The 17960-nt window shown below is 37.4% G+C and overlaps 2 protein-coding genes across 3 annotated transcripts in view; both read right to left on the reverse strand.

The window, feature by feature from the left end:
- The window catches only part of SEC22A (SEC22 homolog A, vesicle trafficking protein), a 1054631-nt gene that overhangs the window by 939061 nt on the left and 97610 nt on the right, over positions 1-17960 (reverse strand). The gene's annotated exons all lie outside the window — the stretch shown is intronic.
- The window catches only part of SLC49A4 (solute carrier family 49 member 4), a 219250-nt gene continuing 212240 nt past the window's right edge, over positions 10951-17960 (reverse strand). The window contains 1 exon segment of the mRNA XM_042458620.1: positions 10951-11278. Within this exon segment, the coding sequence (XP_042314554.1) occupies positions 11163-11278 (116 nt within the window). The 3' untranslated portion in view covers positions 10951-11162.

Genomic DNA, 17960 nt, shown 5'->3' on the forward strand with positions numbered 1-17960 from the left:
ATTACTTGAGTTATTCACTTCAACTTTGCAACTTTTTATTTTACACAGTAAGTCAAGGGGCCAGAATTCCCAAGGACAGTGGCTCTTAAGGCACAAAAAAGGTTACTTACGTGCTCCAAAGACCAAAGCCATACGATCAACATTTATAGGCTAAAGAAACTAGTCTCAATAGTCCTGAAATAACATCTTTTATCATTGTTACACATGACTATAAAATCGGCTCATTTTGATGGAGGGATGATCATAGATTCTTACTGGGAAAATATTATAGCTCTCATCCCATTTATTAATCAAATTAAAGACCATGGAAAGTGACAAGAGTCAGGGACACTTTAGTTTATGTTCCGATGCAACTGGAAATTTATATCATGATCTTGTGCCGAAAATTACACTATAATATCATAAAAAATAGATTGGATTTCTAATAACCCAAAACCAGCTACACCTGCATGCATAATGCCTCATTCCTAGTCAATCATAAGCTATAATTTGAGAGTTTTCATATCCGCAAATGTACTTTTGGGAATTTATTTTTTAAATGAATCCCATTAGAAAGTAATTGAGAAGCACTAGATCAGTAAAAACAAACTTGGTGTGAACCATATGACTCTTCCCCTTTACCTCCCTTAATATTTTGCTTGCAGAAAGCTTCTAGAATGGTTTGTGTAGACATGAGGCATATCTGGACACCAGTAACACACCCAAGAAGAACCTGTTGGTAATTGTCCCACAGTGTAATTCTAATCAGCAAATTGATCCATTAATATTCCAGCTTTTCAGGAAGATAACATATTTTTGCTTTTCTTTCTTCTGCTGCCTTCAACAAAACATTATGGAACAAAGGTTTGGGGCTCTGTTTGCTTTTTTGTTTCAATACATCATGAGCTACATTTATCTTCCCAAAAGATAACCTGATAGAAGATGAGCTAATAGCTATAACTGTCCAGTGAATTCCAACCATCTTTGTACATAAAAGTCCATTTCAGGATCAGTGAGTTCCTGCATAGGAAGGAAAATGAAGGGGAGGGGAACATCTGGCAGCCTGTTTGAGAATGATGCAAATGAAATGATACATTTCAACTTTGGTTATCAGAGATTCCATTCCACTTCATCAGATCCAAGTAACCATAGTGAGTTATTGCTCTGAGTTAACCACTATCAACCATTCTCACCAGTCTAAAATTTCACAATAGCAGAATCATATAGTAGGACAAAATTACAAAAAACAAACTTGATGTACAGTCGGCCCTCCATATTCATAGATTCTTTATCCACAGATTCAAACACCCACAGCTTGAAAATCGACATTGGACTAGGGATTGAATCCCGGGGAGACTAGAGCAGTGGAGAGTAAAATTGTAACCCTTATATAAAATGGTAAAATCAAGGTTTGCTTTTTTAGGATTTATTTATTTTTGACGACTTCCATATCTTAGAGTATTATTTTTGTCTTCTGGCACAAAAGAATGAGTCATAAACTACAATTATCCTTTTTAATGTGAATCAGATATTAACACAAGTTAACTTACAACACTTAACAGCAAAGATTCCAGTTTCAAGATACATGACACGTTTCCAGGCATAATAGTGGTTTTAAATAATTTTCATTAAAAAATAAAAGACATCACAGGCACAATACAGGAGAAATCTAACCTGCTTTTGTTCAAAATAATGAAAGGGGGAAGGGCACAAACACAAGTCTAATTTATTCCAATAAGACAAAAGCAGGATCTGTTTCTGATGGATTGTGCCCCATGTCAGTATATTACATAGAAAAGTAGAACTTGCCCTAAAATAAAAATATCTTTTTTTTACAAAATTACAAAAAGTAAAATACGTACAAACCTTAATGAAATTGAACGTTTCCCCCTCATTTTTACAATTTCAAATTTGATTTACAAAATGTTATACCCACAAACAAAAAAGGACTGTTGTTGGTTTTTGTACATGTTCACGTCTAGTTAACAAATCCTACAAAGTGATTATAAATGCAGGAGTTCTAACATAGAAAACATGTTTGTTTTTGTCTGAAACACAGTTAAGGGATATTGAACATGGAACATGCAGAATTCTGACAGGTGAACAACTATTTGCATATAAAAAGAGTTATGTCGAAGAAAATTGCAGAAATGAAAGAACAGTTGGAAGAATTGGCTATATTAAATGCAAAGGCAGGGAAGGAAGCCTTATCATTAATGTTACACAAAGGAGAAACATTTTGCTGTTTTCCATAAAATATGGATATGTCATGGGTGAGTTTATAAACACCTTTCTCATTATTTGACAGATATTCAAGGGCACACAACTGTATACTCAATGAAGATGAGGAAGAAATCTTAACATGTCAAGTTGAGCAACCAAAAGTTCATGGGGAATAACAATTCTTTCTTCAAACGACTTTTGAAAACAAAACCTGACGTGTATAATTGCATTCCTCACTCCACTCACCTTTTTAGTACAATTCAGGGAAGTTTACATTTTATACTTGTATCTGCAATCTGAAGTGAGGCTTGCCTCAAAACCTAGCTTCCAGTTATCACTTTTCTAGAAAAAACAAACAAACTGAAAATGTTAAAAAGGACTGCTTGCTACAGGTCCAGAAAACCTAAAGGCAAATTTGTTTGTAAGGAACACAGAAAAGCCAGTGATTTTATTACTGCTGAAAGGAGCACACTTTTTAAAGTTTTTTTTAAAAAAGAGGCTTCTGGTCTATCATGGTAGTGAAAAAGATCCACAAGCAACGCTAGATTTAGAAACCAAAAGAGCACCTTTTAAATTTAATTTACAATATTTTAAGCAATTAATTCAGTGACTAAAATGTCACAGGCTTATATTCCCCCCATTCTTTGAATGTGTAATACAGCCACTCTGGACAGTACTTTCCATTTTGCTGGCAACAGTACATTGCTGCATGCTAATCTTGCTCTAACTTAACCTTCAGGATGCAAATCACTGGGTGTGAGTACAGGTACGGAAGTAGAATTCGTAGATGTTCAGGCCAAAGTACTGTTCAGATCAAATACCTTTTCCCTGAAAGGTAGAAATGACTTGTGGTAAAATATGGTCCTGGGAGCATACATCAAATATTTTAACATTTTGCTCCCCAAAATCCTAAACACATTTACATGGAATTAGTTCCCTTATGAGAAATAATGCATTTTGACACCATGTTAACCGCAATGGCTCCATCCTACAGAATCCTGGGATTTGTAGTTTTGTGAGGCAACGTCACTCTTTGGCAGGGAAGACTAAAGACCTTACAAAACTGCAAACCCTGGGATTCCATAGGATGGAGCTACAGCACTTAAAGTGGTGTCAAAGTGCATTGTTTCTACAGTGTAGATACACTCAATGTTTTTATTTCAAAATTGTTCGCTATGGAGGGAAGAAGTGTGAAGGGAGTGACTTATGGGGAGAAAAAAAGTAGTAAAAGAGCAAGTATCAAGATCATGTCTGTTTTTGTCATCTTGGTTGGCTGTTTTTCATTCTGAAAAAAGTTCTGGGGGAGTTACATAGAGCTCAGTGTAAGGTGTAGCTTAGACCTTTTAAAGGAAGGGCAGAAAAATGCAGGAATTGGAGGTCAAGGAAATCTGAATGAAAATAATCCATTAATTGGAAAACAGGTACAAGCTGGGACTCTTTTCTGTCTAAATTAATTTTGTATCTAAACATGCCCTATAGACTACATTATATTTGACATCCAATGCCTCTTTCTTTAATTAGTGTTGACAACCTAGCACTAATTTAGTATCAATCACTGAATTGGGAACCGATAGATCTGCAGATTTTGGACTACAACTCCTATCACCTAAGTACTGGTCATGCAGGCTGGTACTAATAGGAGCTGGAATTCAAAAGCATAGGGAAGATCCCAGGTTTTTAAACTGTGATTCACAAATTCTCACATATTCAAAACATGTCCTAGAATGCCCCAACTTGGCACCTTCCATCACATAGTGTTATGCATTTTACAGTACTATCTATATGTAACTTCTACTGCAAAGTTCTACTCACATCTACTGACTTTAATGACACCTGTTCTACAACATTTATGTTTAGGAATATTTATTCAAGCAGCAACTATGAGACTTGGATATTTGCATGAGCAGTAAGGTCATGGAAAGCCAGAATAGTTTTCCTCCCCCCCCCCCCTCCAATAATGCTTTTAGGGGAGGAGATAGTCTAGTTCTGTGAAATCAAGCATCCAGAGCGAAGTCTCATTTTTGAGCTTTTTTTTTTTGAACAATTAATTTCTAAATCCAAGAAAGAAGATTAATTGACAAGAGTGCTTCTATTTTCAGAACTATTCACAACTGCACTTGAAATTTACTCAATTTCTGTCACTGCGACTAAATTAGGTAAGATAGATGGCCGCCGACAAAAATTACAGGGGAGGCAGTCAACAATTAGGAACATGTACATAAAATTACAGCAAACCAACAGCTGCTTATTAATAACTTGAAGTGTTTGTAATTTCATGGAGCTCTATACCTATTTATTAGCAGAGTATAACTGCACAGAGATCCCTAATTGCAATTAGTGAGGGGTTCCCCCCCTGAAATCCTAACAGTGAGAAATATAAAGAGGAAAATACTAACAGCAGAACATCCCACAAAGTTTAATGCAAAGAACTGTTGAGATGATTCTGTGGACCAATGTTTAGTAACGTCTATACTTTGTGTATCTTCATATGGATATATCATGTATTGTAACAGGAACAAGCCTATTCCTAGAAAGAGGTCCAATCTTGACTTTTTCCTACCTGGAAGCAGTATGTACTGCTTGGTGTTGCTGTCAGACAAAAATCTGACAATACCCTACTATTTCATACAGGCTTTCACAGTAAAACTGGGATCTAAAGTGAAACGGTGTTAAATGGGTAATGCTTATTTCTGTGACCAACATGACATTATGTCTTCTTACAGCTATTGCCATCCAAGCAGCAAGAGTTGCTAGCCATCCAGGCTAAAAAGTAAAGAAGAACTTGTCTTTAAGTGAGAGGAAATCATAATTACTTTAAACCACAAGGTAAAAATGGTTACACTTCTTCTTGGAAAAGTACCTTTACAAGAAAGAAGTTTTTATCTTTCATGACCTGTCAAAGCTCATTTCAACAAATCACCCTAACTTACTATCCTGCATGGTAGAAAGCAGCAAGAAAAAGGTAAAACAGGCATGGAATAATGCTTTTCTCAAGTTGATGTCACACTGTAACTCCCAATGTTATTCATTGCAGCTGGAGGCCTGAGCAATTCCCACCCCTGTTCATGACATGATAATTTAATTTAAGATTCCTAAATACAACTCTACAAAAATACCTTGCCTACCTAATAGCTGGGCAAAGAGTAAATGCTGCATGTCTGAAGACTATCACTTAACTTCTGAATTACAATGGCCAAATGAATCAGGAGTAGCAGCATGGAACTTCTGAAAGAAATGAAACATATCCAATTCAGAGTTCTCGTTCAAGCAGAATATTATACGTCACCCTCCTCAAATGCCCCTACTCATGATGCCTATGCCTGCAGAAAAATGGCTGTATTAATTCAGTGACTCAACTGTGTTCTCTGGACTATTTCATTTCCTGAAAAGATTGGCTTTCTAATGGACAAAGGCAATAATCTATCACAAGAAATAGCAAGAAGAGAGAGAGAGAAAGAGAGACAGGGAGGGACTAATAAACACATTTGTATGTGCAAACAAATTTTGCACACCCAAATATAAGGTAGTGGGAGAGAGAGAGAGAGATCAACTGAATAATACAAAGTCAAGATTAAAGCACGACTGAGGTAAAGCAAGAGAGTGAGAAAAACAATTAAAATGGAGGAAGCAAGAGGGATGGGTGTTAGCAGAGGGCCCTGTTCATGAGACGTGGCGGAAAGAGGACAGGGGAAGGGTTGGCAAGGATAGTCCAGGAGAGGGAGATTTGTTTAAAGCCAAGAAAGACGCACCGGAAGGAGGACAAGGGCAAGACTGAGGAGATTGTGAGACATGAGAAAGAGGACACGGGACAGGACAGAGTGACTGAGAAAGCTGAGGATGTGGTGAGAACCTGAGTAAAAGAGATTAAAAAGAGCTAATTTGAATGTGTAGGAATTCTAAATTTGATATTGATATTTGGGGAAAAGAGGTTTAAAATAGTATAATAAATTTAATTAATTCAATAAGTAGGTAAAATTATCATTAAGGGGAATATATAGAAATAATTTTATTAAATGAACTAACAGTAATTTTGTAAAGTATTTTGATTATTTTGGGTCTGTGTGATTAAATTGAATATCTGGCCTATGTGATCTAAACAGATTAATTAATTAATGAGTATTCGAATCAAGCAATACAGATAAGATACTAATTAATTGTTGATTTAAGAGATTAAGTGGTAAGAATGTGAATAATTATCTAAATTCTGGTAATTCATTTTATTTCAAATGACTGTTTTGGGGGAGATTTAATTGTATTCTGGGGGAAATTAATTCGGGTCTGTTTATTTAAAGGATTATATACGGGCCAGATTATTTTGAACGAATTAACGGAAATAAGTGTATTAACCTGACTAATTTGGTAAGCATTTTGATTACTTTGATTTTGTTATTATAGATTACTGTTTTGGCAATTGTGGTAAACCAACAAATTAACAAATTAATAACTGATTTTTGAGGAAGGAAACATCCAATAACTTAGTAATGGCCTCAGGAGCAAAAATAAATAAATAATAATCTTAGGTTGCAACATCCACTCAAAGACGTGGTTCTACCGATGCCTCTTCCTCTAAAGCTGCTGATTCAGCCACAATGCTATTAGAGGAATTCAAAAAATTCAAAGAGGAGATGTGTCAGGAAATGAAACAGGAATTAAAATTGTCAAGAAAGGAAGCAAGAGAGGATTTGCAAAGAGAACTAGGTGCATTTGGAAAGAAGCTGGATAAAATCACCAAAGGTGTATCCGGTCTTCAGGTGGAAATGAAGAAACTTAAAGTGAAAACAGACGACTTAGAGAGCACTTCAAAGGAACTGTCAGAGAGTCAGAAAAGTATGGATTTCAGAATTTTAGTTCAGGAAACTTGTTATAGAGAGAAATACCTTAAACTGAGAGGGATTCCTGAAAGATAAAGGAAGATTTATAGGATCGAACGTGTTTAGAATTAGCGAACTATATAGAAGCTACGGAAGCTGAAATGAGCCAAGCCATAGATAAGATCTTTAGAATTAACTCAAAAGTTGCTAGAGAGAAGTAATTGCTGAGAGACGTTGTTGTGTCATTTGTGGTGAATAAGCGGAGAGGTCAAATTCTACGTAAAAGCTATGTTACCGATTTGGTGATTGATGAAATATAAATTTTTCAAAAATAATCCCCTTGAAATTTTGAGGAAGAGACAAGATTACAGATTTTTAACTCAAGAGTTAATGAAGAGGTCAATTCCATACTCTTGGGAAAGGATAGAAGGAATATCAGTTTTCTTCAAACAAAAAAAGATATACAATAAATTCCATACAGAAAGCTAAAGAAATTTTGAAGAGATTACATGCAGACAAGGAAAGGAGCGCCCAGGAAGAACTTCATATGACAACTCCAAGTGCAGAAAGGAAAAAGACCAAGGAAGAGGTGAGAGAACCGAAGAATGGCAGAAAGATATAAATAAACTTATTTGGAACAATAAGAGGGCTAGAATTAAATGGAAGACTATGATAAGATGATGAGAAGATTGAGGAGGAGATACTCCGGATTTACAGACATATTATCAAGCAAATGTGATAAATTGGCCAACGGATTGGATAAATTTGGAAAATACATCTCTATTAAATTTGAAAGGATTCAATAATAGATTTGGATGGCATGGATACATCTGGTACGATAAGGTAAGAGTCCATAACAAATTCAAACATCATGTTATTAGACGTTCTTTGTTAAGGATATGGCAGAAGATTAAGAAAATGTATAGAAAAATTCTACTTTGACTCTCAGTGCATGGAGCTTTCATAGGAAGATGGATATCTATTGACAAGTGGTTTACTTATAAAGATATAAAGAAAATATAATACAGCTAAAACCTATGGAAGAATTGGTGCTACTAGACCCAAAAGTGCATTGGTTTTTCTATATACAACTAAAAGAACAATTTAAGATTGACATTAATCTAGAAGAACTAGAGGAAGATCTATCTGACTTTGACAAAATTTTGCTTAATGAAGAATCAAAAAATATATCACAGATAGATGAAATTCTATGAGACTATGATCAAGAACATGACAATATTTCTGAGGTCATGATAAAATGGGCATCTGATTGTGGACAGACTACTGACTTAGAAAGCTGGCAATATGCAAGAAACAAAACAAAGAGATTCACACTATCTCAGAATTTAAGAGAAAACTACTGGAAAATGGAACAACGTTGGCATCTGACTCCAAACAGATGGGCAAAAATTTACTCTAAAACCTCTGAATCCTGCTGGAAATGTCACAAGATACGAGGGACCTGGATCCATGTATGGTGGAGATGTCCAAAGTTGGTTAAATATTGGAAACAAGTTCATATTTTAATAGAAAAGATGTTACAGATTAAGTATGAAATGCGGCCAGAAATATATTTGTTGAATATGTTAAATAAGATATGCCTTAATATTGAAAGAAAGTATTGGAGAGTTCTTTTATATTTAATAACCGCTGCAAGATTAACAATAGCTCAACACTGGAAAAGTTCAGAAACACCACAAATAGATGAATGGTTATTTAAATTAACAGATATGATAGAAATGGAAAAAATTGACAGCATGCTTAAGACCTAAGGATGAGAAGAAGGTTACAAATAGTCGAAAATAGTTGAATTCTGTAAAGAAAAATGGAAATAAGAGCAGGAATCTATTTTTATTGTGTTAAAGTACATATAAGTAATAGGACTATGTAGAACAAGCTTACTGAGGATAAATCCTAGGAAATGAGATTATTGTACATGAAGAATCAATGTTGAAATCTTACCATTTTATGTAAGTCATTGAAGGGGAGGAGGAAATTACTTGTACAAAAACTTTAAAGGGTATTTTTCTAATATGTGGAATTGAGCCCTCTGTAATACAAAGTGTTTATGTTTGTTCAACTGTATTTTTTATTTTATTAAAATTTTAATTTAAAAAAGATTGACTTTTTAATGCACATAGGCAATAATCTATCACAAGAAATGGCAAGGGAAGAGAGAGAGAGAGATTGAGAGAGCTCAACTGAAGAATACAAAGACGAGATTAAAGCATGACTAATGTTAAGCAAAAGTGTGAGAAAAATAATTAAAGTGGAAGAAGCAAGAGGGATGAGTGTTAGCGGAGGGCCCTGTTCATGAGCTGGGAGCCCAAGGGCAAAGTATTTGAGGCTACTATTAAAGTTAAAAATGAATCGAGGTAGCCAAGGCCATAGGAACAGCAGGCCGTATGTGATATCACAATTATTCTCAGAAGAAGAGCAGGGGTATTGTTCTGGGTTTGAAAAAGATCCAAGTAAAATAACGAATTCTCCATTCAAGCCACAACCAATGACCAAAGCTTCCAAAATTAACTATGGTATCGGGAACACTGTCAGACCCAGACCACACCATGTACCTTCAATGAGTGAGCCAGTGATATTCCAGGCCGAATGTCCAAGTAGAAAACACAACAAAGACCAAATCATTCAACATCTCACACAAGAAAATTGAAGTCTTAAAAAAGGTTATTTAGCTATTCAAAAAAGCTATGAAGTTCTTAAAACAGAATACAAGTACCAAGGGGAAAAGATTAAACGTTTTGAAAATGTCGTAAAATGTTTGACAGAACCGGTAAGGGAGACCACGATATCTACAGATGTCTTAATTAGAAATTATAATGTTACACTTTAAAAGTGAAGTTCAAATATATCTAAAATTTAAGTTTAAATACAGATGACACTGCTTATAGTATGGCTGTAATTAAATGTAGAGCACCAAAAAAATCTAATGTACAAAGGGCATATTAAGACTTCAGATGGAATTTAAGACTTCATATGGAATACCGGCGCAGTATAAAGTGTTGGTTATTACCTTTAAAGCCCTTCATGGCTTGGGCCCGTGTTACTTGAGGAAATGCCTCTCCCTACACAATCCGCCCTGCACTCTCAGAACATCTGAGAATTTATTAGAATACTATAAGCCCAGGTTAATGTCACCTTCCCATAGATGGTTTACGACCACAGCCCCCAAACTATGGAACAGCCTACCGGAAGAGATCTGTCTTATCACCACCTTAGATGCCTTTAAGAAGGCACTTAAGATGGATCTCTTCCGGAGGGCTTATCCATCCGACCTCTTATAGGAGATCTTTAAGATAAAATGCTTCACTTCTGGTTATGATGTATGTTTTCTAGATGTTTTAACTATTTTATTGAACTAATAATAATGTCATTGTTTTATTGATTTTATTTAATATATGAACTGTTATTTTATTGATATAATCCCGCCTCAATCCACAGGGAGAGGAGGGAAAATACAAATAAAATTATTATTATTATTATTATTATTATTATTATTATTATTATTATTATTAACCATAATTATCTGAAAAATCTGTCTTAGAAGGACAGTTTATCTCTTATCTGTTGTTTTCATTTAGAACAGACTTACAAGGTTAAAAAATGTTGTTCATCCCTGAAGCCTATACTGTACTGAAAATCTTTGCCACTGCAGTAGCATCTGCCATTCTGTGAAAACATGGAAATAAAATGCTATTTATAAGCAAGAAAAAATAGGGATCATCAGAAATTTCATTTGACACTTCAGGATACAAAAAATATATATAGATTATTTTATGGGTAGGGACCCTTCCTTTAACCCCTAAATGAGATGGCATTGCTATCATATTTCTCTTGTGAGTGGTTTGAGTTGGCACAAAGTTTGTATAACCAGCTAAATAACTTATTAAATAAAGCATCACAGTTCACAAACTAGAATTTCTCCCTTAAAAAGTCAAATTTTAATTCAAGGCTCTTCATAACTGTGTAAATAATAAAAGATGAAATTAGGACATATACTTGAAAAAAAACCCACACTTTTTTCTAATTCAGTTAAAATGTCCATGTTTCTACTGTGAACCTTTGGCTTTCCAATTTCCAAGGAATTGGGCCAAGCATAGTACCAGGTTCCATTCTCCATTCTGTTTTGTGCTATCAAACGGAGACAATGACATCAAGATAAAGTCTATCATAGGATTCCCTGAAGCACAGGATGAGCAAAAGACTTAGCAAGCAGGATCCTGGAACACACCAGTTGAACCAAGAGAATTCTGCATGGGAGGAAAGAAAGAAAAAGACTGATTATTAGGTATTTATTACCACAATAAAGCTACAAGACATCACAGTTTAGGCTGAGGGAATCACTTCAAAGAAAAAGAAAGCACATCATGACATTTTGGGGAGACAAACTCTTAAAAGTCCTTCAGTTTTCCTGAGAAATAAGGGAATACTTTTTATTATTATTATTTTATTTTTCATTTTTTATTTATTTATGATTAACAAGACATACAAAATTTATAGAAACATAAAACATATAAAACAAATAAAACATAAAACATATTTACATTGCGATACATTTGTCATTAACCAACCAACAAACAAGACAAAACTAAAAATTATATATATATATATATATATATACACACACCTCTGTTTTGAGAGCGTGATTAGGTTATTTAAATGGGTGTACGACATTTTCTTTCTGTCGTCATCCGCTACTTATAAATTATTTTGTGGCATGTCTATTATTCCGTTAGGGTTGTTATTGCTTAATTCCTTTCTCTTTTCATTCCCATAACTTATTCATTTTCTCCCATTTCCTTTGGAAGTTTTGGTCTGTCTTTCCGTTAATCATCATGGTTATTTTATCCATTTCCCTCAGTTCATTTACCTTTATTATACATTCTTTCTTTAAATCTTGTTTCCCCCCTTTCCAATACTTAGCAAATGTTAAGCGTGCTGCAGTTATTATATACAGTAAAACATCTATTTCTTCACAGCAAAGTTTTCCCTTAAGGTCTTCAGTAATATTTAGTAAATACATTTGGGGTTTCTTTTCTATTTCCCATTGTGTGGTATATTGAATTGTTCGGTGAATCTCTCCACAAAATTTTTTCGCACACTTACACTCCCACCACATATGAAACAAAGTTGCATTGTTCTCACCACATTTCCAGCAATTGTTATCTTTCACATTTTTAATCTTAGCTAATTTTTGTGGGGATAGATGCCATCTGTATAGCAATTTGTAATAATTTTCCACTAGATTAGCACTTTTAGTAAACTTTAAAAAAAAATTCCAAGTATTTTCCCAGTTGCTCAATGGAATAGATTCTTTAATATCTTGCATCCATTTGATCATGGTTCCTTTTACCAGTTCTCCTTCTAATTCAATATCTAGTAACATTTTATATACTTTTGATATCATATGTTTTTGTCCCTTAAACAGTATTTTGTCCAAAGCATTCAGTTCTGTGTCGATACCCATATCTTTTTTATCCTTATTGTATCTTCCTTTTAGTTTATAATAAAACAGCCAATTAATTTCTTTCCCTTCTTTTTTAAGTTGTTCCATCGTTTTGATTGCTTGCCCTTTCCCTGTTTTGATAAGGATATCAGAATATGTAATCCATTTCTTATTTAACGGTTCTTCTGACTTATAGAATGCTTCCTGAATTGAAGTCCATCCTGGGATTTTGGTATACCAGAACTTCTTATATTTTCCCCAAACTTTAATCAGAGTTCTCCTAATTAAATGTTTATTCCATTTTTTAAGATCTTGCCTTTCATAACAGAGATAGGCATGCAAGCCCAGAAATAAGGGAATATTGAAAACCTGAAGTGTTCCTATAGATTGCATGACTTAAAAGAACAAAATGCAGGACTGGCAGAACAGCCATCTCTATTTTACATCCTATTTTACATTATATTTTACATTAGTTTGAAAACTAATGCATGTGTTATTTACATCATTAAAAGTTCTACAGGTATTAATGATTTTAATTTAAGAAGATGCAATACTGTGAGATGCAATACTGTGAGATAACATGATGACAGGCTTGTTGTGGAACATCGTAAAATAAGATTAAAGTTGGTTCATACTTTTTTGGTTGGTTCAGTAAAGGCTTCAGTTCATTCAGAAAGCAAGAAACACAGAGGACAGTGGGAAAGAATCTTGATTTCTTTTTTTGAATTGAGCCTGGTAGGAAATAGAGCTTCTTTATGGCCTATCATTATTCAAATACAAATTAGGCGTTTAATAAAACAAAGCTGTTTCAGGGAAAGCTAGACATGAGAAAGCCATAGGTGCAAACTCAGTCCAAAATCCAAAAAGAATCATAGAATCATAGATTTGTAGAGTTGGAAGAGACCACAAGGGCCATCCAGTCCAACCCCCTGCCATGCAGGAACTCTCAATCAAAGCATCCCCGACAGATGGCCATCCAGCCTCTGCTTAAAGATCTCCAAAGAAGGAGACTCCACCACAATCCAAGGAAGTTTGTTCCACTGTCGAACAGCCCTTACTGTCAGGAAGTTCCTCCTCATATTGAGGTGAAATCTCTTTTCCTGGAGCTTGCATCCATTGTTCCAGGTCCTGTTCTCTGGAGCAGCAGAAAACAAGTTTGCTCCCTCCTCAATATGACATCCCTTCAAATATTTAAATAGAGCTATCATATCACCTCTTAACCTTCTCTTCTCCAGGCCAAACATCCCCAGCTACCTAAGTTGTTTCTCATAGGGCATGGTTTCTAGACCCTTCATCATTTTAGTCACGCTCCTTTGGACACGCTCCAGTTTCTCAATGTCCTTTTTGAATTGTGGGGCCCAGAAATGGACACAATATTCCAGGTGGGGCCTGACCAAAGCAGAATATAGTGGCACTATTACTTCTTTTGATCTAGACACTATAGTTTTATTGATGCAGCCTAAAATTGCATTGGCTTTTTTAGCTGCCGCATCACACTGTTGACTCATGTTCAACATGTGGTCTACTTGGACTCCTAGATCCCTTTTACTTGTAGTCTCGTTCAGCCAGGTGTCCCCCATCCTATATCTGTGCATTTTATTTCTCCACCCTAAGTGCAGTACCTTACATTTCTCCGTATTGAATTTCATTTTGTAAGCTTTGGTCCAGCTTTCTAGTCTATTCAGGTCACTTTGAATCTTGATCCTGTCCTCTGGAGTATTAGCTGTTCCTCCTAATTTGGTGTCATCTGTAAATTTGATAAGTATGCCCCCAATTCTGTCATCCAAGTCATTGATAAAGATGTTGAATAGCACTGGGCCCAGGACAGAGCCCTGTGGGACCCCACTGGTCACTTCCCTCCAGGCTGAAAAAGAGCCATTGTTGAGCACCCTTTGGGTTTGGCCAGTCAACCAATTACAAATCCATGTATCAGTTACCTTGTCTAGCCCACATTTTACAAGCTTGTTTGCAAGAACGTCATGGTAAAACCTTGTCAAAGGCCTTACTGAAATCAAGATATACTATATCCACAGCAATTCCCTTCATCTACCAACGAATTTACCAATCTTCCAAAAGATTGGAAAGTATTCTGCAACAAATGGTGGCAGTGTTTTCTATGATCCTCAGGCCTGTTACAGACTGCCAAAATAAAGCTGCTTCGGATCTCTTTGGAGGTATGCTGTTTAAATGATGCGTGCATCCTAAGAATCCGGAAGCTGCACCAAAGCTGCACTTCAGTGCTTAGGAATGGAGTGTGGCTTTGGCGCGACCTCCGGACTCTTAGGACCCATGCATCATTTAAATAGCATACCTCCAAAGAGACCCGAATTAGCTTTATTTTGGCAGTCTGTAACAGGCCATAAGGAGTGCGTGCTATGTGCCTTCAAGTCACCTGTTGACCTATGGTGACTCCATGAATTTCATAGGGTTTTCTTAAGCAAAGAATAAACACACATGGTTTTACCAGTCCCTTCCTTTGAAACATAGCCAACAGCATCTGGTATTCATTGACAGTCTCCCATCCACGTATTAACCACAGTTGACCCTGCTTAGCTTACAAGATCAGATGGGAATGGGTGCCTTTAGGGTATTTAGTCCCCCATAAAGTATACAGTCTATTTAACTAGTCCATTATTTTGATTCCTATCAGTTACACTTTTGCCACCCAATCTCTGAATACAGATACAGTGTGCCTACATCATATGTGGATGCGCCTTATGCAGCTTCCAGCATATGCAGGAAGCTGTGCCGGAAGAAGCGGTGCTGTGTGCCAGGAAAAGTAATAGCGTGTGCGCCTATGGTGCACGCACCACATGCCACCGCACACCAAAGCGGGCACAAGCCCCATTGTCTTTAATGGGACTCAAGCACACACAGAATTTCCCTTACGTGGGGGGAGGGGTCCAGAACAGATCCCCTGTGTAAGGGAAGAGACCACTGTATTATTGTTGGGTTAAATGTCCCTTTAAGGAAATCTTCTTCTTCTTGAATTTACTTCCTGAACGAAGATTCAGGAAGGACTCATGCGTGCTTTCTATAAGCGCGTTGATGATGTTGGATGTATCCTTCGAGCCTGTGCAATGGATTTTTCTGGTGGTGCACTGTCTGCACAGAACTGGCCTCACCCTTTAAACCAGAGGTTCGTCTGCTGAGGTCTTGACAAGCATGGACGGTGGCAGCGAGGTCCTCGGGTCATAGGTTTGAATAGAGTTTCCTTCTCTTAAATGGTTGACCTTATAGGGTTAGAAGAGCACCATCTGTCCGGGTTTGGGATTAGAGTTTTCCTTCTCCTAGGATGGTTGCCATAAGGCTAGAGAGCCCATCCTGCCCTTTGGCGCTCTTGGTCAGAGCCTTCGATTGTGACCTGTCTGGCATGGGAGGCCCTGCCGGTGGCTATTTTACCACTGCCAGCATAGCTCACAACATCATTAGGGTACACAAGCCTCTCCCCTACACAGTCAGAGCATAGCTGGAGGGAAATAGGAGGCCAGAAGATGACAGTTAAGGAGGGAGGAGTCTCTTCCTTCAGGCTATCCCTGGGGGAGCTGGGTCTGCCTGATCATTCCCTCTCAGGCCAGAAGATGACAGTTAAGGAGGGAGGAGCCTCTTCCTTCAGGCTATCCCTGGTGGAGCTGGGTCTGCCTGATCACTCCCTCTCAGGCCAGAAGATGACAGTTAAGGAGGGAGGAGCCTCTTCCTTCAGGCTATCCCTGGCGGAGCTGGGTCTGCCTGATCACTCCCTTTCAGGCGGGAAGATGACAGTTAAGGAGGGAGGAGCCTCTTTCTTCAGGCTAGCCCTGATGGAGCTGGGTGTGCCTGATCACTTCCTCTCAGGCCAGAAGATTATATTATGAAAATATAAAAAATAGTTATAAGGCTGTAAATGGGAGAAAACACCAGGTGCCAATCCCTTGTAATTAGTTATGTATATAAGGCCTCTGAAACCCAGAGCAGGAGTGTACTGATGATAGTGGATGGGAGAGAGGAGTTGGTGTGCTGGTTTGGTGTGTAAATATAACAAACAGTTTTTTGTGGGTTTTTCGGGCTATAGTTTTTTGTGGGTATTTTGGGTTTTGTGGCCATGTTCTAGAAGAGTTTCTTCCTGATGTTTCGCCAGTATCTCTGGCTGACATCTTCAGAGAATGCATGCCTGGAAAAAGTGTGTGTGTGTGTGTGTGTGTGTGTGTATATATACATATACATATACACATACTCTGTGAGCCTGGGAATGCAGGAGTGAGTTGAATTTATATTGTTCTGGCCTCAGGCTGGGAGGCTAATGCAAAAGAGGATTAGTGTCTGCTAATTGGTGATCAATATCTGCTGGGAAAACCCCTGACTCTAAATGGTTTCCCATTTGCATTTGCTGAATCCTCATTTTGCTCTTCTTCAGGACTTGTGGCCAAATTTTGTTCACTTTAAGGGTTTCTTCTCTCCAGTTGAAATTATCCAGATGTTTGTAGATTTCAATGGCTTCCCTGTGCATCCTGACATAGTAGTGGTTGGCATGGTCCAAAACTTCAGTGTTTTCAAACAGTATTTTATGTCCAGGATGGTTTGTGGCATTTTCTGCTACTGCAGATTTTTCTGGCTGACCCAGTCTGCAGTGTCTCTCGTGTTCCTTGATTCTTGTTTGCACACTGCGTTTGTAGACTTGTCCACAGCTGCATGGTATGCGGTAAACTCCTGTGGCTGTTAGAGGTTCTCTCTGGTCCTTGGCTGAGTGCAGCATTTGCTGGATTTTCTTCGTCAGTTTGTAAATCATTTGAAGGTTGTGCTTCCTCACCACTTTGCCTATTCTGTCTGTGACTCCTTTGATGTATGGTAAAAATACCTTCCCTTTGGGAGGCTGCTTGTCTTCACTCCTCTGGGTTTTCCTGGGTCTGGCAGCCCTTCTGATGTCTGAGATGGAATAACCATTGGCCTGTAGAGCCCGGTCCAGGTGCTTCAGTTCATCTTCCAAGAAGTGGGGTTCACAGATGTGTTTTTGCCCGGTCTACCAGTGTTTTGATTGCGCTTCTTTTTTGTCCTGGGTGATGGTTGGAGTTCTTGTGCAGGTATCGGTCTGTATGTGTGGGTTTTTGGTATACTGTGAGACCCAAACGCTGGTTTGGTTTGCGTGACTAGGGCAGCCAAAAATAGCAGTGTTCCTTCCTTTTCTTTTTCCATAGTGAACTGGATGTTGGAGTGGATGTTGTTCAGATGGTTCAGGAATACAGCCAGGTCTTCTTCTCCATGGCTCCAGATGGTGAAAGTGTCATTCACGTATCGGAACCAAGTTGTGGGCTTTTTTGGGCACTGTTTCCGGAGTTTGCTTTTCTAAGTGTTCCACGTAAAGGTTTGCTATCACCGGGCTTAGAAAGCTTCCCATTGCTACTCCATCCCTCTGTTCATAGAATCCATTGTCCCACTGGAAATAGCTTGTGGTGAGGCAATCTTTGAACAGGGCTGTGATGTCTTTTGGAAAAATCTGTTGGATGAGTGTC

The sequence above is a fragment of the Sceloporus undulatus genome, chromosome 1 (assembly GCF_019175285.1).
Source record: "Sceloporus undulatus isolate JIND9_A2432 ecotype Alabama chromosome 1, SceUnd_v1.1, whole genome shotgun sequence".
NCBI classification, from domain to species: Eukaryota; Metazoa; Chordata; class Lepidosauria; order Squamata; family Phrynosomatidae; genus Sceloporus; species Sceloporus undulatus.